At 37.6% G+C, this 24,538-nt stretch overlaps 1 protein-coding gene across 2 annotated transcripts in view; it reads left to right on the plus strand.

Annotated features, from left to right (window-relative positions):
* The window catches only part of chd1 (chromodomain helicase DNA binding protein 1), a 159,280-nt gene that overhangs the window by 78,862 nt on the left and 55,880 nt on the right, over nt 1-24,538 (plus strand). For both annotated transcript variants that reach the window (XM_048527858.2, XM_048527859.2), the window contains exons 8-17: nt 1,038-1,263; nt 1,975-2,075; nt 6,227-6,405; nt 8,416-8,543; nt 13,632-13,848; nt 16,603-16,692; nt 18,900-19,090; nt 20,354-20,542; nt 21,068-21,230; nt 23,020-23,172. In XM_048527858.2, the coding sequence (XP_048383815.1) occupies nt 1,038-1,263; nt 1,975-2,075; nt 6,227-6,405; nt 8,416-8,543; nt 13,632-13,848; nt 16,603-16,692; nt 18,900-19,090; nt 20,354-20,542; nt 21,068-21,230; nt 23,020-23,172 (1,637 nt within the window). The remainder of the gene's footprint in view (nt 1-1,037; nt 1,264-1,974; nt 2,076-6,226; nt 6,406-8,415; nt 8,544-13,631; nt 13,849-16,602; nt 16,693-18,899; nt 19,091-20,353; nt 20,543-21,067; nt 21,231-23,019; nt 23,173-24,538) is intronic.

The raw sequence follows: 24,538 nt of genomic DNA on the forward strand, positions 1-24,538 counted from the left end.
TAAATATAACTTAACCATGTTGTGCATCACCTGATGAATATTCACATAATGAACTTGCCTTCCTTTCTAACTTATGAATTAGATTGCACCTTTGAAAAAAGCAGATGTATTTGCATCCCATTATGACATTATAAATTGAACACTTCACATATTTTAGTCAATCAGTGAAAAACTGCAGATTTGTGAGCCACAAATAAGGAGGATATCGGTGATAATAAAATGTGAGGCTGGATGAACACAGCAGGCCAAGCAGCATCTCAGGAGCACAAAAGCTGATGTTTCGGGCCTAGACCCTTCATCAGAGAGGCTGTGTTCATCCAGCCTCACATTTTATTATCTTGGAATTCTCCAGCATCTGCAGTTCCCATTATCCCAGAAGGATATCGGTGCTGTTTTATTTTATATGTTTCTAATGGATTCTGTAGTCCCATCCCATTCTTCTGAACACCAGTGAATATAACCCTAAATAATTCAAAGTTTCCTCACACGCAAGTCCTGCCATCCCAGCAATTGGTCTGCCCTCCACCTATAGTAAGAACATCCTTTTTTAGATAAGGAGACCTCTCGGTGACAAGGCCCTGTGGATTTAAATTAATATTCTTGTCTCTAGGTATTTGTTCTGTGCTGTGTTATGGCCTTGTAGGTAGTGGGCAATCCTAAGCTCTTGCTTCACATTATAGTTTTGTGTGGCTTGTTGGTACATATGGGTGGCCTATTGTGTAAGCTAGTTAGTACTAGCAGGTAAGCAGAGGTTATTGCCTGTTGATTGGAGTGAACCTATTTTGTATCATGTGATTGGTTTAGCAGTCAGCTAAGTTAGCGAGTTTTGAGAAGATTTGTAGCTCAGGTTGAGGTTCTGGATGTGAGTTTGCTCGCTGAGCTGGAAGGTTCGTTTTCAGACGTCTGAAAACGAACCTTCCAGCTCAGCGAGCAAACTCACATCCAGAGTCAGCTAAGTTTTACAGCATATGACAATATTTGTATTTATCGCATCAGTTACATTTCTTTAGTTTTAACTGTTTATTCTCCTTATTTAGCCACTGGTGCCACTACCACTACCTATGCAGTAGAGGCTGAGGGAAATCCTAATGCTGGATTTGACCCTTTGAGGGAGGTAGGAGAGCAGCAGTACCTGATTAAATGGAAGGGTTGGTCCCACCTTCACAACACCTGGGAAAGTGAAGAAACACTTTTACAACAGAATACAAAGGGAATGAAAAAATTAGAGAACTACAAAAAAAAGGAGGAGGAAACCAAACGATGGTATGTAATGCAGATTAGACCCTTCTGTCTAACCGACACAAGGTCATGGAAATATTTTTATTTTGTTGCAACTGTAAACTATTCTTTTCCTGTTCAAGTTCATTGTTATAGCCCTAATAATATTTTTCTAAGTAGTAATGGGAAGCAGACTTTTTCTACTTTAGGTTATTTTGCTTCTATACCTGTGGTCCATTAGCACAGAAGAATATTTTTGAGAAACTAATTTACTTTTTCTCTAGACTGTCTGAAGAATGTTTATGGAAATGAGTTTTCTAGGTTCCTGACAATTTCAGTCTTTGACAAATCAGTCCATTTTAAGTAACAAAATCAAAGCCATCTTTGGCAGATTTTGTGGACTTTTATGTTTGGACATATATTTGAAACATTACATTGTTAAAGACAGTTATTTAGTCAGTTGAGTGTAAGAACAATCCTAAGGGTATAAACTGACTATCTGATCTACCTGGAGGGAGCTACTTAACTTCGTCTTTAGCACGTTATTGGTAGCTTGACCTAAAAAGCTATATGTATCCCAGCCAAGAAGTATAGTGGAAACTTCAAAATATTTTACAGGAGGATGAATATTAAAGTAGAAGTGGAGAAAAAAATCTTTTCAACCAAAGCTTTGGTTGATTCGTCTCCAAATCATTTGTAATGAGTATTTTTAAACAAATGTATCTTCCTTTACAATATTTAAAATTCCATTTATAGGTTAAAAATGGCATCTCCTGAAGATATAGAATACTTCAATTGTCAACAAGAATTGGTCGATGACTTGCACCGACAATATCAATTTGTGGAACGAATAATTGGTAAGAGTTCATAGCAGGAACTTTTAATGCACTTCGCAGGTACTTTATAAACACCAAATAGGGTATGAAATGAATATATTGTCAATTTCGATCAGCTTATTTATCTTGCTTCAGTAATCTCACATGTCTCTGGCTATGAATTCAAGCCACAGTCGAGACTTCAACACATAAGCAGAGTTTGATATTTCGACTGCAGTACCATGAGAATACAGGTTTGCTGAAGGGTGCAGTTAACCATTGAACTGAGAACTTGACTGTCAGCTCTGGTGGTTCAGCTAGATATGAAAGAGCTTGTGAAGAAAACTAGGGAGTTCACTTGATAACCTGACTAATATTCCTGCTGCACCCATTACTGTAAAAACTATATCTCCATATTATTCTGTATTTTTGCTTGTGTATTAAAAAGGGAAAAAGACCGTTTTGGAAAGAATTGTTTCACTTCTTTAACACTCAAGTTATCAACGCACATTTTAAGTGCTATTTATACTGGGGCTTGTTTGGGCTGTGGGGAATGTTGTTGCTGACTCTAGGGGATGTGTACAAAGTGAGAGTTGTCAACAGCTTGTGAGTGTGAACGATATAAGTAGAAGACTTTGGATCTCTGGAAATGGAAGTAGTGTCTTTCTACAGTTAAAAAAAAATTACCTAAAGCTTAAAGAAAGTCAGTATTTTGCTTGATAATAAAATGTGAGGCTGGATGAACACAGCAGGCCAAGCAGCATCTCAGGAGCACAAAAGCTGACGTTTCGGGCCTAGACCCTTCATCAGAGAGGTTGGCATGCTGCTTGGCCTGCTGTGTTCATCCAGCCTCACATTTTATTATCTTGGAATCTCCAGCATCTGCAGTTCCCATTATCTCAGTATTTTGCTTCACCAGTTGTTGTAAGATGTGCTCTTTAACCAGTGGCTGAGGGAACTCGCATTTGTTAAGTGGTGACTCTGTGTTTCCTCCAAGAGAAGAGAGGTTGAAGATGAGTAAAAGGATAACCTCATGTTCCCAGATTTTCCCTCGATCAGTCGTGTATTTTTTTCTCTGTTGTGTGTGTTTGTGGGAAGAGTTCTATAAGGTGGTCGAGTTTCAACTAGTGGAGTTATAGGTGACATTTTGTATACATATAAAAAGGTATATATTATGTGTGTGTGTTTTTATATATATGACACACACACACACACACACACACACACACACACACACACACACACACACACACACATATGTGCAGAACTCCATATTTTTGATAAAATCGTTAACTTGATAATTAAAGAAAAATTGTTGATGGTGGTTGAAGATCGCTATCTCTTTGTCTTATTCAAATGATCATTACTTGAATAGTTCCTGAAGTTTCAGTCTAAGCGTGGACAATGTCTGGTTCATACTAAAGACTGACCTACATGACTTCATTGTCAAAGGAATTGTGAATGAACCGTAGAGTTGTCAGTAAATATTTGTTTTCCTGGTCTAGTGGCCACAAAAATGACTGATGAAAATGCTGAAACCCATTGGGCTAAGGACACTTCCTTGAGTAGTAATGTTGCAATGTCATGGGGTTTTGATGACTGGCTCATGACTGCCATGATTATCATCCTTTATTCCTGGTGTGATTCCAGCCAAGAAAAGGTTTTGTTTTGATCTTCACTAACTTTTGTGTTAACTAAGGTCATTAAAGATTTGCTTAACTAAATTATGGTGATACAAAAAACTGTTGTCATTTTTCTACATCATTGAACCTGTGTTCATGTCTGGAAGAAGGCTTATGGTACAGGCAGAAAACAAGCAGAGTGTCTTTGCAGCATATTTTGAGTTTAGATGTTGCCTGATGTCCCGTACCATAATTTTACAGATGAGTAGGAGGTGGTAGATGGAGTTGCAATTGCATGGATTAGATTGCCTTTTTGCTGATTTTGTGCTTTGATAGGTGGATGCCAGAGGCTGGAGGTTTGGCTAATTCTGGTATGTTGGCTTTGAGCACCGCAGTTGCTCAAACTCAGCAGCAAATTATTTACAAGCATATTGAGATTGTTTATAGAACCATGGTAACTGAATACTGCTTGGGTATAGTAAATCATTTCATGATACTTAATACTAAATGGGCTTTTACAACATCTGATCATGTCTTTGGCAAGAAACCCATGTAATATTGAAGTAATGTGATCACAGCAGCAAACTATTTTAAGATAAAATGACCTTTTATTGATTCTGTATTTATTCAACCTTGTTAAGCATTGTTTTTTGTAATTGAATCAATTAATATTGTATTTGTGCTCTTGCTCCCTGTGACTTTACTTAGTAAATCACCCTCATGTGTTTTCAAGTTTTCTTCACAATGTTTTTATTTGTCTCCCTTGACTGAAGGATGCTGCCCATTTTCTCATTTCATAACTTATTTTTTAGTGATGCCATCTAAGGAAATCAGATTTTTGAAATCAGGTTTATTATATGTTTCTGTTGCTTGTTTCTTAAAGAAGGGCTTTATGAAAATCAGTGTTTATATTTATTAAAGTCTTAAGGTCTAAAACACCTGCACAGTTGTGTTTTAGAACAGATGTTGAAGGGGGAATTCTTTTGACACAAAAAAGCTAGGTACGTAAACCCTTGAAAAATGAGTGTTTATTAAGTTGAGACAGTTAGTGAAACATATGTGATGATTAGTTGGAGAAAAGCTAATTATTAATCAGCCGTACATCGTGCTATTTCAATTGAACAGTTCATCCATTACAAGAGAAAATATAATTTGTCAAAGCTTTTCATCTTTCACTGAACAGGACAATTTGCAAGAAATACCAAAGTAAAAGGAAAACAGCATGAGAGGAGAATGCTGATTGGTTGTCAGGTGGATTTAGATTGGTAGGGGCATGGAACATGACCCATTTTTGGTTATGTCTGCATAAAAACTCTTTAAAATATCATAGCCACAAATTTAAAACACACATTAAAATGTAAGTGGCAAAAAATTAACACACAATACCTGCGGCCATAAATATGATAAAGTATACCGACATGATTGGGTGTGAAACTTGAGACCTCCTGTGAGCTGAATGTAGCCAGTGGATAGTAATAGCACTTGACATGGCAGAGAATTAGCAAAACGTTCATTAAAACCAGAACTTTATTTGAAGTCTAATTGGAGGATGTGAACTCCACCTTAGATGTTAAAAATGATCTAATTATAATATACAAGTTTGGCTTGGATGACCTCCTTATAATAGGATAAATATATATTTTGACAAGGAAAGGCTCAGTTGGCTACATTCCTGCTGCTAAGTTGCAAGGTTCCTGTTTCAAGTTGCATTCCAGGACTCGAATACAAATTACAAGGCTGATACTCTGATGTAGTGCTGAGAATGGGCTGTGCTATCAAAGGTACCATCTTTTAGATGAGGCCCTGTCTGCCCTTTAAGGTGGATTAAAAATCCTCAGCACTATTTTGAAGAAGAGCTGTAAGTTGAGTGTGTGCTCCTACCGGAACTGGTGCCTAAATAATGAGATTGTGTTTTGATGAATAGTCACGACTCATGTAGTCTAACTTGGAGAAAAATGTCCTGTTTTAAAAGGTATGCTACTTAAAAGCTTTATTCCATCTTGTGATTCACACTGTAGGAAATACTTTGAGGCAGTAGCTAAGATATGGTGTAGATTCAATCAATTTTTGCCTAGTATGAATAAGTACAAAACCAAAAACTTGAGAAAAGATGTGCTACCTTTATCAGGACAGAAGTGATTACGATGTGATTTGGTCGAGCAGGTTCCATTTTCCAATGTTGCGTTACTGGATAGCTTTAAATTTAAAAGTAAACTATTAAGGAAAAAGTGCTGTAGAAACATTTTTGTTGAGTAGGGAGAACATTTGTTGGGGGAGGGAGTGATTCAAGCAAAATATAAGTTTTTTTTGAATGGTTGTAGGAAAGGGATTGTAAGGAAAATGTAGCTGTGTAGTCACATGGATTAGGGCTACTCAGGATAAATGCCAATGTGGTCTGTTGCAACAAAATTGACTTTTTTAAAAGTTATAATTTCTGCAGTATTTTGTAAAATTCTTGGACTCCGAAATCTATGGATAAAAACAAGTATGAAGAGTGAGTCTTCTGAGATTTGTGTAACGTTGACATTGTATGAAAAAAGTCTTCATTTTAAATGATGTATTTGTTTCCAGCACACTCGAACCAGAAATCTGCTTCAGGGCATCCAGATTATCTGTGCAAATGGCAAGGCCTTTCATACTCAGAGTGTAGTTGGGAGGATGGTGCTCTTATATCTCGCAAGTTTCAGTCACACATCGATGCGTACGCAAACCGAAACCAATCCAGATGCATCCCCATGAAGGAGTGCAAGGTACTTAACTTTAAATATTTACATTCATACAAGTAAAACTATTTTGACAAAACTTGCTTTGTTAGTTACCTGATTTAATCTGGGGAGGCAATGGCCTAGTGTATTAACGCTAAGACTATTAATCCAGAAACTCAGCTAATGTGCTGGTGAACCTGCTGTGGCAGATGGTGCAATTTGAATTCAAAATAAATTACATGAAACCTTTGTTGATAGTCGGAAAAAACCCATCTTGCTGGCCAGTGTCCTTCAGGGAAGGTCTGGTGTGACTTCAGACCCACAGCAATGTGATTAATTATCAACTGACCTCTAAAATGAAGTCAGAAAGGACTGCATTTGCTGCAAGCTGGAACTGGAAAAGCACAGCAGGACAGACAGCATCCAAGGAGCAGGGAACACAAGGGTTCCAACCTGAAATGTTGACTTGCCTGCTGCTTGGATGCCGTCTGACCTACTAAGCTTTTCAGCTCGATATTTGACCTCTGAAATGGCCTAGCAAACTACTGTTATATCAATCGTTATGACGTCTCAGTAAAGGAATGAAACTAGTTGGACTACCAGGCATTGACCTAGGCACCTGAAAAGACAGTAAACCTGCAGACTCCTCTTCCTGGGCGCTACTGCTAAAGTTGGGAGAACTGTCTCTCAGACTAGTCAATCAATAGCTTGACGTATTCATACTTACGGAATCGTACCATACAGAAAATGTCCCAGGCATCATTGTCACCATCGCTGGAAGCCATTGGCATGACAGACCCAGCAGAGATGGCCGCACAGTGGTACACAATTGGGAGGGTCTTGCCCTTGGAGTCCTTAACATTGACTCCGGAATCCCATGAGTCACATGGCCTCAGCTTAAACATATGGATTTTTTCAGTCTTCTGTGTTTGTTTCAGACTTCCAACATTTGCAGTATTTTGTGTTCTTTATAATAATTCTTTAAACACAATCCCTTGGCTATGTACTGCCATAACTTTTAATCTATTTTCTTAATCCATGTTAGTAATTTACCCCTGTTTTAATTGATTCCTTTATTCAAATTTAACAGCTTGGCTGGAAGTTGAACACCTTCATTTATAAACATTATGTAAACTTATGAAATTATGGTCACCCATCCCTTACAACAAGGTTATTAATTATTCCTTTGTTGTTACATAGTACTAGATCTATAATAGCTTGATGTGCAGTTTGTTCTTTTTCATACGGCTCTAGAAAACTATTCCTAACACACTGCAAAAACTCATGCTCTACACTTTGTGTTCATTTGCTTTACATGGGGTGTATGCAGATTGAAATCACCTTTGATTACTTTCTTGCCGACATTGCATGCTCCTCTAATCTGTTCATTAACCATGTGTATATTTATTTGTATTTCTTACAATAGAATGTATTTGGAAATTGTGTTTAGTTTGGTTTTCTCTGTTTCCCAATGGGGATCTTTAATCAACTGTTTATAAATGAATATACCCAAAATTTAACAGCTTTGAGTTTTTTTTTCTCAGCTAAAATAGGGCTGTTAACAGTTTTAATTTGTGAAGTTAATACAAGACCAATTATGACATTCTGATATCAAAAAATCACTTTAGTTTAAAAGAAATACCAATGCATTGAAAAGTTGCTCCATTATTTTACCCAATTGCATGGAAAAGAAGTGACATTTCCATCGTCAGATGCTCGCAGAGCTTTAAATATACATTTTTTTTTCCCTGGAGTAATTTAGGACTTAGCAAGTCTACAAAAATCTGCTTCCTATGATGCACAAATCTTAAGCAGCCGGTGAATATGTGTGTGGATTGGCAACATCCACTAATGCTTTTGTTTTGTAGGAAGGAATTTCAGGATCAGTTTAAGGGTAGATAGCACTAAGGAGGTAATTCTGTTCATTGTGTTTGCAATAGGTCATTTAATTGTTTCATTACTGCTCATTTGGTGTCTGTAAATAGCTAGCAATTGATGGTTTGTAGCAAAACTGCTTCATGGAGCACTTAGATGTTTATTTTGTTGCTTATGCAGGTTTTAAAGCAAAGACCCAGGTTTGTCACACTGAAGAAACAGCCAGCCTATATAGGAAGTGCTGATGTATTGGAACTCCGAGACTACCAATTGGATGGTTTAAATTGGTTAGCACACTCCTGGTGCAAGTAAGTAATTTGAATCCATGTTTGGAAATTAAGATTATTTCCTCTTTGGGTGCAGTGGAAGATTGGATACATATTTCACCAGTTATGTTACAGTTAAAGTTCCTGCTAAATGCATTAGAATTATAACGTGAAATCTACATGAATCTGTGACTGATCAGTGTAATAGAACAATTTCATTGTTTAACTTACAGTGCAAAGCATTTTCTGAATTTAAGGATGTAGCCTTGTAGTTATATTACTAGAGGTAAAATGTGTTTATCCCAGAGATTAGCAATAGACATTTTAATAAGAATGTAGTTCCCCATTTGACTTTAAATCACTGAAAGCTACTTTTAAAGATGCACTGAACTTGGCCTGTCATTTTCTTCATAAATAAATATTTAAAACGTAAGAACCCTTAAAATGTTTTGACTAGTGTCTAAATCCCTAACGAAATTAGCACAATTTGAAGAGCAATCTTACACAATAACTTGCCAGCCTTATTATTTCTGACTGGAGGCATAGCAGTTTTGTGTAAAACTAAAATTAACATTATTAAACTAACGTTAATCATCAGCATTTATTTAAAGGTTTTGAGCTTGATGTCGTTGAAATTTAAAATTCTAATACTTGTTTTAGTTCATCTAGTTTCAGCTATACTGTGCGTAAATTGTACATTACTTGTACAGAGGTGCTGGACACGGAGGATTTATCATTATTCATTATCATTAAATAGGAGCAGATTGAAATTGTGGTCGCTAACTTAGGGGTTCCATGTTTATATTATCTATTTCTGTAAATAAGGCTTACAATAATGGGCAAAGATTGATTTTAATTCTATCCTTCTTTACCTGCCAACTGGGAAGTACTAGTACTGAAGTGGTATCTCTTTGTTTTTAATTGTTTTTTTGCTATCATTTCTTGGGATTGGAATCTTAGAGGCAAAGGAGACAATTCTGACTTAAACCAGATTTAGACTAGTATTATCCAGAAAAATTAAATTAACCATATGTAAATTCAAAAGTACTGTGGTGTCTCTTTTACTGTGATGTTCTAATCAGTTTAGCATGTTACCTATTTTATGTGTGCAAGTTTAATTGATAATATAATCTCTTAATTCTTTTAATTTCATGAGTTTTTTTTGGAATTTCTATAATTTTGTAACTTGTGTATCTATATTAGAGCATCTATTGGAATGTTTACAGCACAGATGAAAGGAATTCAGCCCTTAATTTCTTGACTGACTCACCTAATCCCACTCCTCTACCTTTTCCCCAAGTATTACAATTCTTTCTATTCAAATAATCGGCCTCAGCATAAATGAACCTGCCCCACCTTACTCTCTAACAGTTACTTAGAGATTCTAAGCACTACATTCAGAAAAATATGTTTCCTCATCACCTTTGCTTCTTTGTCACTCACTTTAAATTGGTTTACTTGGGTTCTTGACCATTTCACCAATGGAAACATTTTTTTTCTTAATCTGCTCTGGCCTCAAGTATCGTAACTGTTAATATTCCTATTAAATCTCCAAGGAGAAGAATCCCTGTCTTTTCAATCTGTCACATACCTATAGTCCCTCATCCACTAGATTATTATATAAATATTTTCTGCATCCTCCTTAATGCTATCACATTCATCCTAAAGTGTTATGCCCAGAATTAGGTACAGTTGGTCCTCCTTTGTGTTCTATAACCCTCTCAATCCCGATGTACTGTTACTCTGGCAACTTTGTCAAATCTTTTGTTTTTAAATCCCGTGCAATCCTGAACGTGCTTATGTTCACAGAAGAGTGAACATTTTTGTGTCATTGCACTTTGGAATGTATAGGTGCTGTGAGTCATATAATAGTTCTTTACAACTTATTCACTGCCTATGTGAGGTCATGCCTTTTGGTGTATTTTCCCAGTCTAGCTCAATTTGTGCCTGATTCCTTCATTATTTGCATTATTCAAATTTACCCAACTTGCTTCAGAATGAGCCACCTCACTTTGAAAACATACTCAAAAATTTTGCCGTATTGTGGTCACTCATCCCTAAAGATTCTTTTACAAGATTGGCAATATAAATCAGCATGTCCTTCATTTGATTTTTCTATATTGTTCCAGAAAAATATCCCTGACACACTCCATCAATTTACCTTCCATAGCTTTAGTGCTCAAATGGTTTGCACAATCTTTTTGCAGATTGAAGTCACCCATGATAACTATGTTTATTCTGCTTGATTATACCTTGTCCCATGCTACCATCACTCTTTGGTCGCATGTTTAACTCCAGCCAATGTCTGCTGTCCCTTGCTGTTTCTTAGCTCCACCTAAACAGATTTCAGACATTGTTCTTCCAATTTGTGATCTTCCCTTACTAGTACGTTGATTCTCATCTTGTATAATCGGCACAATTCCGCTTCCTTTGTAAATGTCAAATATCCTTGAATATTCAGTGCCCGGTCCTGGTCACCATGCAGTCATGTTTCTGCAGTGCCAATTATATTGTAACCATTTACCTCTAAACATGCGTTTAGGTTTGACAATCTTGTGAAACCTGAGTGCATCAGCATCCTTTTGCCCTTAATTTTGACTTTACAACATTCCACATTGGAGGCATACACTGTCCTTGGCTTTGTTTCTTTGCTGTTCTACTTCCCTTACAGCTTTTCGACTTCCTGTTACTAGCTTAATTCCCTTTTGATTTGCGTTACCTCTCAGATTCCTATCACCCTGATAAACTAGTTTAAAATGACCCCAATAATTTTAGCGAATCTCCCTGAGGAATATCAGTCACAGTCTTCTTAACATGTAATCTGTCACCTTGTACAAGCCTTACTTCTCCCAGACCCAGTTCAAATGCCTCAGAAATCTAATACTCTCACTCCTACACCAGTTATCCAGCCATGTGTTCAGTTAATTCTCCTATTTTTATCCTCAATAGCATGTTATACTGGGAGTAATCCTGAAATGGTGGTTTTTGAGGTACTGCTTTTAATGTCCTTCCTAATTTCCGTAAATAAATTTTCAGGACCTTATCCATCTTCTTGCTTATGTCATTAATACTACTGTGGACCACGACTGGTTTATTTCCCTCCTCCAGAAGGATGTCCTACAACTCCTCGTTGGCGTCTTTGAGCCTGGCATTAGGCAGACAGCATGCCATCTTGGAGTCAAACTTGTTTAGCTCTCCCATTCTTCTTTCACCTCCTCCGTGCAACTGCATCATCCATGGTACAAAGGTCATTGGCTCTGACTGCACGCAGCTGAGAAATCATCACCTCAAGTTCAAAATAGAATACCAATTAGCAAGGAAGAAAGACTCTGGGGACTGCTGCGTTACCTGTTTGTTTTTATTTGAAAACAGCCTAATAGCCACCTATTTCCTTTCTGCTTGTTTAATTCCAGTTGTTGGTGTGGTTATCTCGCTGTACATATTTATCCACAAAGTCCTGTAACTTGCAGATGGACAAAAATGAGCTGATGCTCAAGCTCCAAACCTGGAGCCTGAGTTTGTGCAGTGGCTGATATGCTTCCTGCAGATCTTGTGTCTGGGATACTTATTAAATCTGTGACTTCACACAGGGTGCACATTTGGCCCAGCTGACTTGCCATCCCATAATTCTAAAAACAATTTGTTACGCTGTGAATAATCACAAACTTGCCAAGATAACTTAAGTATTTATTTCTCAGAGAACAAGAGAAAAAGACGAGAGACTTAAACACAAACTAAACACCTAGCTTTCACTTTAAATACTGGAAATACTGACCAGTCCTACTCAGCAACAGCCTTCCCTACATTGATTGACATCAAGCTTCCATTGTTCTCAGTGCAAGTAGACTTCTTGATCTGTCTTATTTCCTGTCTGAATCACTGTCATTTTGGAGACTTTATTTCTTGCCATAACCCTCAATTGGAGCACTCTTTACACTTCTGCTCTAAATTCCCTCTTGGGTTTAAATTCCCAGATACTCATTTATTGTCTCATTCTGGTGAAATCTCTCTTGCTCTAACTACGTGGCGTACCCTGTTTTTTGAACAACCCCTATATAGCGCGTCCTGTTGAATCACCATAGTGTGCAACTGGAGGAACACAACAGGCCAGGCAGCGCCAGAGGAGCAGGAAACTTGAAGAAGGATCCCGACCCAAAATGTCAACTTTTCTGCTCCTCTGATGTTGCCTGGCCTGCTGTGTTCCTCCAGCTCTGCCCTGTGTTATCTCTGACTCCAGCGTTGGCAGTTGTTACTATCGGTGATGAATCATCATGTTTTCTTAACTTCCTAGTACAGTAATGAACACTGAATTCAGGCAAGGAATTGACTGTCACACAGCTGTGTGCTTACCGTAACTCACCTAAGGATATTGTTCTAGACCTGATTCAAACTTTTACTTTTGCCCATCTCCTGAAGAAAGGAAATTGCCAACTGAATAATTAACAATCTCACTTGCAGGATAATCACAGCAAGAGGCGTCTGACCCTAAGTGGAAACAATTTTCATATCTTGCCACTTAGATCTGGTGTTATGCATGATAATTCAGTGATTATAGCCACTTATATACTTGGCTAGGTTCTCTGCATATCTCTCTTGTTTTCCCCGTGTTCTGTATCTTTTTGTCACCTCTACCCCTTTTTCATTTCTTTCATTTCAGGATGCAGGCAAATAGAATGTATTTAGAAGGAAACAACTTTCTATGTTCCCATTACTCATATTTTAAAGCTATTTGTCATATTAATATCCTTTTTAATCACTACCCTTTTTAAAATACTTGAGCTAAAATGAAACAAAATGAGTGTTATTGTTTAAATACTTTTCCTGTATTCATTTTTTGACAGGTTAGAAAGATGTAAATGCTCAGTATGTCTGGCAGCATCTGTGGAGGAGAAAAAAAAAGAGTTAACGTTTCAGGTCCGATGACCCTTCCTCAGAACAGGAAGGGCCACCAGACCCGAAACGTTAACTTTTTTTCTTGCTGAGCTTTAGACCGGCTGAGCTTTTCCAGCAATTTTTGTTTTTGTTCCTGATTTACAGCATCCGCAGTTCTTTTGGTTCTTAGAAAGATGTAAATGAGCTGTTAAAATATGCTAATTTTGCAACAATCATTTACTGCTTTTTTTCCCATAGGAACAACAGTGTTATCCTTGCTGATGAAATGGGTCTTGGGAAAACCATTCAAACCATCTCCTTTCTCAGCTATGTGTTCCATGAGCACCAGCTGTATGGTCCATTCCTATTAGTAGTTCCGCTGTCAACACTCACTTCCTGGCAACGAGAAATTGAGATGTGGGCACCTGAAATGAACGTCGTAGTTTACTTGGGGGACATCAGTAGCCGTAATATGGTAACTTGTTATTTGATGTTATGTGTTGTCACGTCTAGCAGATAGATTTTTTTTATGTTAAAGGAATGCAAGTCAACTTTAGCTATATGTTCAGAAACTATAGTCAATTTAAAATGATGCATTGTCTGAGCTATTTTTTGTGCCATTAAGCAAGAAATCCCTTAATGTAAACTTGAAAGCCAAATCAATATCAGGTGCAACATATGTTGTGGCTGTTGTAATTTCTTTCAGCAAAACAGTCTTTATTTAAACATCCAAAATGCCAGATTTGGGGAAGTTTCTTCGGCCCGCTCCCTGCATTAACTGACTTTTGCTTGAAAGAAGTCCATTACTTGCCAGAATCCTGTCTGCCTCCTGAGTCTTTATTCCTGATCAGAGGTTCACACTCCTACAAGCAATAGCCAGCAAAGTTTGACACAAGTCACATAAGATGGTGCCAGACTGGAAGTTCTAAGTAGGGATTTAGGGAGGAAAGAGATGCTGAAATATTCAAGGAAGAAACTTTAGATCTTTACTGCTTTGGTAGCGGAAGGCTTAACTACTGAAGTTGGATTGCTTGCCAGGGGAATGAATAGGAGGCCAGAAATATAAGCAGAATCTCGGACGGTTGCAGTTTGGAGGAGACTAGGGAAGGTTTGGGTCAGGGAAGGATCTGGAAACAAGGATAACAATTTTAAAACTGAGCTGATGTATGTTGATAAGAACAGAAGTAACAGTAAATATATTTGGTGAAAGTTAGTATCCAGGCAGTAGAAAGTTGGATGCCGTCAAGTTTGTAGAGAGTAGAATCTGACAGGCTGACCAGAGGTGCTTTGGTATAGTCAAGTCTAGAAGTAACAAAATTGTGGATTGTGGGTTTCAAAAACAGATGTGCTGAGCCAGGACAGATTTGTGCACTGTTATAGCAGTGGAAAATGCAGTCGTAGTGATGGCATAGATATGTGATCAGAACTTACCTCTGGGTCAAACATGTGAACAGTCTCTTGCAGCCTAAGAAGCTGTGTGGAGTCAATGACTAAGGAAAACAGTTTTGAGTAAGAATCAATAATAGCTTCTGTCCAATGTTTAGTCGGAGGAAGTTTCTGCTTATCCAATGCGGTGCGTTGTATATACATGCTTGACAATTTAGAAGCTGAAAAAGTTGTTGGGTGGTGTCAATGCACTGTGAAAGCTGACAGATTTTGAATGGTGACATAAGAGGCAGCAGGTAAATGAGAAATAGATGAAGTGCAGCTATTAATCCTTGCTGTCACTGCAAGTGACAGATGGTGCAGGAGTGGGAAGAGAAATCATTGCAGATTATCTTTTGATAATGACTGGATCTTGATGAGTGTGCTGTCAAGGAGTTGGAAGACTTTGGGGGAGGCTGTTGTAGGTCGTGGTGCAAAATGCTTTTGTTGCAAAAGATGAAGAAGGATAGTTTACCTTCGCCATAAGCAGACGAATGTCACTTTGATCCTTAGAAGAATTACCTAGATATTGCAGCACAAATAGTATTCTGGCTGGAGGAATTCAAGGAAACATGGAAAAATGGAAACAAAAGTAGAAATTGCTGGAGAGTCTAAGCAGGTGTGGCAGTACATATGGAGAGAAGGTAGTGTCACTGTTTCGAGTCTAGTGATCCTTCTGGTTTAGAAAGCAACAGTGTATCCAAGGAATTTGAGATGGAAGATAGTTAGTAATATGTAGGTAAAGAGAGATCAAAATTTGTTTATTTTCGTGGAGACAGGTGACAAAAGCAAATGAAAAGGAGAATTGTAAGGGAAGTTAGGTGGTTACCAATTAAATGGGAATAGAGTGAGGAAGCAGGATTTGGCAGGGTAAGCTCTGAGTGACACAGAGAGACAAAAGAAGACTTGAAGGATGGGAATTCAAGGTTACAAGAAAGATACCTTGGAAGAAATTTGGGTCGGGCGGGCTTTGATGAGGATGGCAGAGAGGAGCAGAGGCAGATAATCTCATGGTCTTAGGGATAAAGAAATTTGTGAATTTGTCTCCCTTGTTGGAGGGAAGGTGGAAGCAGCAGGTGTGCAATTAAAGCAGATGATTCCTAGTAGGGAAAAGAAACTAGAAATTGTAGGTTTTAGCAGAAGACAGCAGAATCCAATAATGCTTTATGCTAGAACAAATGCAGAATTGCTAAATCTGTGTTTTTGTGTGCTAAAGGCAGTTACTTTACTTCAGTAAAAAAAAACTATGCAGTAATTTCCATGTTTGAACAGAGAAAAATCTTGATCTACAAATGAGCGTCAACACCTCACACACACCACTAGTCACCTGATAGAGGCTAAATCTCAGGGCTGATAAAGGGATGAAATTTCTCCCACCCCTCCGATTGAAACCAGTTAAATTGAATTCAGTGAACGTTGGTTCTTAACTTAAATAAAAACTTTAATTAAAATGCGATAGAAACTCAACAGGTGGTAAAGAAACAGCATTAACGCTTTGAGTCTAATATGGCTCTTCTTCAGAATTACACTGAATTAAGTTACGTAGGTAATTTAATTGTAATCATGTGTTTTTTACCCCAAAGCAAAAACAGCCCAACTCCATTTGAAAGACTTAGAAGTGAGCAGACTGGAAGCTGGTAACTCATCCCAGAAGCTCATTACTATTTAAGAAATTAACAGCCTATTTTGGCCTGTGTGTACTCTCAAGTATTTTAAATGCATGCTCCTTAATCCTTGTCAGTGTACGATGATCAGTAAACATGCAGACTTAAGTTTTTTTGTCATAAATTTGCTTTCCTGCCAGATAAGAACATATGAGTGGATGCATCCTCAGACTAAGCGGTTGAAATTCAATATATTGTTAACAACATATGAAATTTTGCTGAAGGACAAGGTGAGTACGTAACCATCTCTGGTTTTTTTAATTCCAAGTTGTAATTGTCACAAATATTTTCAGTGTAAGTGTCCATTATACACAACCAACTGTGATGTATTTAGTGAGGATGCTACACTGTAAATGTATCCCTTGCATTTGTGGAAACTTTCACATAATTTATATGATCAGCTGATGAAATCAATACACATAGTCATACTAACAATCAAAAAATCTCAAAAATGATGTTGGATTCAGAAATTCAGAATATTCAGTAGTTCTGGTAGCATCTGTGGAGAGAGAGAGACAGTTCAAAATTTCAGATGATGACCAGAGTTGCTTTCTGATGTGGAAAATACTGCATTACCCTTTGTGTATTGTCAGCACATGTTTTAAATTTCAGATTTCTAGCATTTGCAGTATTTTGCTCTTATGTAATTTAATGCTATTTTCACCAATGCAACATGGTCTTGAGTATAGGGAGCACTATTTATTTTCAACATCAGTTTGGGCTGATTAGTGGCAAGTAACATTCACACCATGAAAGTACCGGCAATGACCATCTCTGGCAAAAGGGAATTTAACCATTGTCTTTGACATTCAGTGACATTGCCATTGTTGAATCCTCAGGAAACAACTGATACAAATACTATGGTCATAAGAATCGTGGGGGTGATGGCCTAGTGGTATTATCGCGGGACTGTTAATCCAGACATCCTGGTAATGTTCTGGGGATGCGAGTTCAAATCCTCTCATGGCAGACGGTGGTATTTGAGTTCAACAAAAATCTGAAATTAAGATAATGACAGCCATAAAATCATTATTGATTGTCAGAAAAGCCCATTTAGCTCGCTAATGTCCTTTAGGAAAAGAAACTGCCGGCCTGTATTGATGTGGTTAATAATTACTGGGCTAGCCTGTGCCACCCAGATCCTGTGAATGAATATATTTAAAAACGAAAGGTTACACAGAGAATTCTGAGGCATATAGCCTCCTGACTCTTTAGAGTCTGTCCACTATCTTAAAAAGTGCCTGTCAGGAACGTGATGGAACATCCGTCACCTGCCTGAATGAATGCCGCTTCAACAATATTTGAGAAGCCTGATATCATCCAGGACAAAGCAGTCCATTTGCTTAGCAGCTCAGCTATAACTTGCAACATTCACCCCCTAAATTATCAGTAGTGGTAGTGTATACCACCTATAACATGCACTGCAAAAACTCGCCAAGGCTCTTTTCGGTAACATTTAACAAACCTGTACTCTTCACTGTTTGGAAAGGCAGGGGCAGCAATGCATGGGAACATCGCTAAATGTAAGTTCCTTTCCAAGCCGTCACCATCCTGACTTGGAGCTATATTAACATTCTTTCAACGTTGCTGGATCAAACTCTTGAAACTCCATTCCTAATAGCACTGTAGGTGTACCTACAACACATTGACTGCAATTGTTCAAGCAGGTAGCTTGCCATTATGTTTTCAAGGGTAGTTTGGGATTGATGTTTATGTGCCACGAATAAATGAAAGAGAGCATACTAGAGAGAAAACTGCTCACTAACAAAAGTAGTTTAATTCATTGATTAGATAGTTGCAGTGGGAAAACAGGAAGTCATGTATTAGTAAAGAATATTTCTCACAGTCGGAATGCAACAAATTGCTTGGGCAAGATGAACAAACATTCATCTTGAAACCATTGAATTTTGGGTATTTAAATGTTCGTTATACTTCACTGGGGCAGCATGCTATTCCTGGAGTATGCATGCCATGTAAGGTCAGGAGCAGGCAGCATTGTTAGAGTGCTTTAAAATTGCTGTTGATCATTGCCTGTGATGACTCTCAATCTACTAGTTAAAACTCTGACCCCCATATTTACTTCCCACTCTGTACAAACAATGGGAAAAATTGAGTATTGTCTAAAGGAAAAACTGGGAAGGCAGTTCCTTAGTCCTGTTGAGATGATTCTTGTGCTGATCAGATGCAATCATTTATCATTTGGATGAGTAGTCAGTGATTGCCACCCTTTACGATTATATCGTAACATAAGTTGGTGGATTCTATAGTTCTTCAGTTTTAATGATGCATTATTACCCCACTAAATAAAAACATCTGCACCATCAACAATTGTAAAATCTGTCCCAAGGTTTTTCAGACAAAAGTTCAAAATGTGAAACCTATAATTAATGTGGATTTAAAATACTAATAAATATTTTGGTTTGGTATTTTGTTTCAGTCATTCCTTGGAGGTGTAAACTGGGCTTTCATTGGAGTAGATGAAGCTCATCGTCTGAAGAATGATGACTCTCTCCTGTATAAGACCATGATTGACTTCAAGTCAAATCACAGGCTGCTCATAACCGGAACTCCACTCCAAAACTCACTCAAAGAACTCTGGTCCCTCCTTCACTTCATCATGCCAGAAAAGTAAGTCTGCAGAAGAATTCCGAATTTGGTAATATAGGTGCTAAGTTAGGGATCAAATTGTCTTAGAGTGGGAAGGTTTCATTTTCTTTGGAAAAGTACCTTCACTCAGTGTCCTGGCCAATATTATTTTCGCCACTGTCATGAAAACAGATTTCTGACCATTATCACATTGCTGTTTTGTAAGATGTTATTGAATGCAAATTAGCAGCAGCTTGTCCTACATCATACCAGTGAAACATGCTTCGTTGGCTAGAATACAGTTTGAGGCATCATGTAGACATAGGGGCCTTCCTTTCATTATTTTTTAAAACATTTTAGCTTCAAGTCAGTTTCTTATTCTTCCATCTCTCATTCTTTACTATTTCTGTCATCTTATGCTCTGATTGTACTTTGGCCCATTTGGGGTTGCGTCTATCCAATGGGTCAGCAACAACAAAGGTAAATTTATTTTCATTATTTGTTTCATTATTTTTACCATTTGCAGTTAACATAAAACATTGATCCTTTATATATTTGCCCAACAGTTTTGTTTAATTGTATGGAATGTCGAAAGATGTGCGGGCAAGGTGGATTAGGTGGGAAATGCAGGGATAGAGTGCAAAGGGAGGGTAGGGTGCTCTTCAGAGGGTCGTTATGAACTCGATGGGGGTGAAACACTGTGGGGGATTCTGTGATGTATACAAGACTGTTTTACTTGTCTTTTCAGTAAATGCACAGCCTGACACCAGAATTTTAAAAGGTTATGTAGTTTATGCTAACCTTTGGTGCCTCATTCTTGACAGAGGCAGCTTCTGCAGGCTCTGTATGAAAATAATAATGCAGTATTTCACAAAATTATAGCTGTGGAATGAAAGAGCTCATCACTTGTGAGGCAGAAGCTGCTTTGAATCTAGTGGTCTTGTCTACATAATACAGTCATCATTGAGTAAGCAATTTAACTCAGTAATTTTCAACACCAAGTTCTACGCTCTTAATTATTCAATTGCTGCAATTTCTACCTCTGAAGTGGTACAGTTACAGCTGGATTTTGTTTCACACGTGTGATAAATGGCCTATGCATTATTATGATTATATTTCTTAATTTTGACATATTTTACCTTATTGCAGGAATTCATTTTTAACAAAGATGTCGCGATTAATTTTCAGGGGCAAAATGGCTAATTGAAAAGCATGTTTTGGCCAGTTGAAAGTTTGTAGTTTTATTTATGAATAACGGATCTATGCTACTAAATAAAAGTGTTATTTCTGTTTGTGGGGAAAAAGATTTTCTTCCTGGGAAGCGTTTGAAGAGGAACATGGTAAAGGAAGAGAAGTTGGATACACAAGCCTTCATCGGGAACTGGAGCCATTCTTGCTGCGAAGAGTGAAAAAGGACGTTGAGAAGTCTTTACCCGCTAAAGTTGAACAAATCTTGCGAGTGGAGATGAGTGCAGTCCAAAAGCAATACTATAAGTAAGCAACACCCAAGAAGAATAAATACTTTCAGACTTCTTATTAATAAAAGTAGTACATGCAAAGCAATTTGAATTGGCCAAAATAGGTAACTGAACATTATTTGTATTCAAATTCTGAAAATGAGACGCTAAATTAAATGCAAAGGACGTAATGATACTGTTAGAGCATTGCCCATGGTTTGTATTCTGCTGAAAGACGTGAAGTCTATTAATATCTTCCCTTTATGAGCGTTGACAGATTTGCAAAATAGAGGACAAAAGTATACAAGCTAAGTTCCTACAGAGATATATAATAGCACTCCTAAAAACAGGAGATTTATAAATTTGATAAATGGTTACCTATGGAACTCAGTGAAATCAGATATCTGTGTGATAAGGATTGGTATTATGTTTAGAAATATTTTAAAGTTAAGCAATCTACTTTAAAATAAGCCCTGATACCTAATTAGTTGACAGCCATTACTGTTAATTCACATTATAATGTTGGTACTAATTGCTAATATTTTATCTTACAATGCAACAGATGGATTTTAACCAGGAATTACAAGGCCCTGAGCAAAGGGTGTAAAGGCAGCACTTCCGGCTTTCTCAATATCATGATGGAACTTAAAAAATGTTGTAACCATTGCTACCTCATAAAACTTCCAGAAGATAATAATTTCTGTAACAGACAGGAGGCCTTACAGGTATGATTTCACAGAACACACGTGAGGTAACCATGGATGTGCACCTTGGTGAACTGTTTGTGATGTGGATTGGATTAATACCAGCATGTGTGGATAATTTTTTAATCGAAGTATTTTAAGCATTGACCAATAAACAATTGTGTTGATTTGTTTTTGTTTTACTGGGTCAAAAGAACTGAGTTGATGCCCAAAATACCTATTCAGATGAATTTGGAACACATTTCATGTTGCAAAATCTGATACTTGGAAAGAATAACAACACAATCAAAGGTTAAATGTAAGAAATTATTTTTCTAAGTGATGGAAGCTATATATTAATAGGATATGGGCACGATTACCAAATGTAGCATTCATTGCACCCCTTGTTACACTGAGAAGTGAGCTGCTTTACCGAGCCATTATTTGCAAATCACTTTTATGCGATTGAGTGGTTTACCAGGCCACTTCAGGAAGTACATTGGTATGCGACTTCAGACGCACAGACTAAAATGTTAAGAGCAGGTTTTTGTCCCTGAGGGATGTGAGTGAGCCATGAAAATTTTGTTTAAATGCTGTTTGGCAATTCCATGGCCACTTTCATTTTTAAAGATAGTTTTTTGTTTCACAACTTTTAAGGGAGGCAGTAGTATAGTCGTAATGTCACCAAACGAATAATCTAGCAGCCTAGGAGAATAAAACAGAAATTGCTGGAGCAACTCAGCAAGTCCAACAGCATCTATGGAGAAAAAACAGAGTTAACCTTTTAAGTTCAGTGACTCTTGTTAAGAACCTGGTTCTGAAGAAGGGTCTCTGGACTCAAAACATTGACTCTTCTTTTTCTCCACAGTTGCTGTTGGACTTGCTGAGTTGCTCCAGCACTTCCTGTTTTTGCTTCATATCTCAGTGTTTGCAATTCTTTGTTTTGTTTTATTGCTCTGGCAACTTGAATTAAAATCCTACCTTGAAAGTTGATGGAATTTAAATTAGATTTATAAATCTGGAATTAGAAAAACTAGTCTCAGTCATGGTGACCATCATATCCTGGTCGATTGTCGTTATTAGACATTGGAACAGAAGTGGGCCATTCAGTCCCTAGGGTCAGCTTCGCCATTTATTGAGATCATGGCTGATCCGATAATCCTTGACTCTACTTCCCTGCTATTTTTCTATAATCCTAGATTCGCTTTGCTCTTGTCCTTGGGGGAAGGAAATTGGACTACTGAGATGTACCTCTTTGATGAAAACTATAAATCATCTTCATGATTTGCGTAGTGATATTCAATAGGATGGCATGCATTGTTATGATCAGTTTCATTTCAATCCTGAACAGGAAGTATGAGTAAAAGTGCAATGTCCATTTAGGAGTTTGAAATTAATTTAGTTATAATGCAGCAGACCTTTGTGAGCTTAGCCATTGCCTTTGCAGATCATTCAGTTGATTGTGAACAAAACCAGAAGTTGCTGGAAAAGTTCATTAGGCCTGGCAGCATCTGTGAAGAAACGATCAGTTAACGTTCCTGATCTGGTGACCCCCTCGTCAAAACATTCCTGGGGAAGGGTCACTGGACCCGAAACGTTAACTCTGATTTTTTTCTGCACGTGCGCCAGACCTCATGAGCTTTTCCAGCAACTTGTGTTTTTGTAGAGATAACAAAGTGTGAAGCTGTGATTTTTGTTTTGTTTTTGTTCCTGATTTACAGCATTCGCATTTCTTTCGGTTTTTATTCAGTTGATTGTGTTTATTTGTTTACTAAAAGGCATGTAGGTCTGTTGTTTGAATTATTTCTTTCTGATTTTTTTGTTTCCCTAGCATTTGATCCGTAATAGCGGGAAGTTGATACTGTTGGACAAGCTGCTTTGTCGACTAAAGGAGCGAGGCCACAGAGTTCTTATCTTCTCCCAAATGGTTCGAATGCTGGACATTTTAGCAGAATATTTGAAATGCCGACAGTTTTGTTTCCAGGTCCGTATTCTCACTGGAGTTGTAAACTGCTGGGAAAAGTTCACACATAAACATTGATGGCAGAGCATTTGATCTTGCATGTTGTCTCCTCTTCAGATGTGGGCTTTTGTATCAACTGTAGTAGATCAAAACTAGGGAACGTGTTGGATTGCTGTTAAGTGGCACGTAGAATGAAAGGGTTTGGAAATAATTTCCTTCAAACTACCCATTCTGCTGGGTTCTCAGTTTTAACTAGATTGCATGTATTGGTCAAACATTTTCCTACTGATTGAAAAATCATATGATGAGATCTTGCATTTCCTTACTGTAAGGGATTAGTTGTGACATTAGTGACCTAGGTGCAAGCACCAAGGAAGTGCCAAATCCAGAAATGGATTTCTGAGGAGAGGAATTATTTGCAAATAAAAGAAAACCTGACCTTAAATGTTGCAGCATGATTGGAAAGGAGTTTTAGAAGCGCTATTGTTCAAATTTCTCTATTTATTTTTGGAGTAAGTGTTGAAAATTTCAAGTTAACTGTTTCCAGACAGTTTTTGATTTCCAGCAGGTTGTTAGTGGCGTTGTGCATGCACCATTAAGGGTGTGCCTGAACTCATCTGGGCTTTGAACTAAGATAACTCTACACGTAGCGGAGAGAAAATAATAACCGTGTCTTACTCTTGCAGTGATCTAAGTATTATACTTGCACGGTAATAGTTCTGAAGCATTGTAATGTTGGAGAATACTTTGGAAAGATGCAGAGCAGATTTACTGAAATTGTATCAGGGATGAAGAACTTCGGTAATATGGAGCGACTAGTGAACTTGAAGTTGTTTCCCTTAAGAGTAGAAAAGGTAATGAGAGGTTGGATAAATTTTGAAAGTTTTGTGGAGAAATTGTTTGCACTGGCAAGAAGATTAATAACTGAAAGAAATGTATGAAGAATAGATTATTAGAATTTATTTTTATGCGGTGTTAATGTGATCTGGAATGCACAGCTGAAAACCCATTGGAAGCAGCTTCATTTATCACACAAAAGAGAATTGAATAAATACTTGAAAAGGAAATACATTCCAGCCAATGGGAGAGGCCTCTAAATACAGAGCAACTTCACATGTATCACTTCATTAATCCTCAGAGCCAGTCAGTCTTTATTCTGCCTAAGGATCACTCTTGTGATTGAAACACTCATTTCAAAGTGCAATTGTAATGGATGGGTAACATTTATTTGTAGCAAATTTGAGTTATACAGAATTCCATTTGATTAACATCCTTGTAGTTTCTTCATTTTGTTTTGCTGCAGTTTTGGATAATCAGAGAGAAGAGCTTGTGAGCTTTTCTTTCTAAGTGTCAATTTTCTTTCAAGCCTTATGTTTGCAGTTTTAAT

This window comes from Stegostoma tigrinum, chromosome 3 (genome assembly GCF_030684315.1).
Source record: "Stegostoma tigrinum isolate sSteTig4 chromosome 3, sSteTig4.hap1, whole genome shotgun sequence".
Classification (NCBI taxonomy): Eukaryota; Metazoa; Chordata; class Chondrichthyes; order Orectolobiformes; family Stegostomatidae; genus Stegostoma; species Stegostoma tigrinum.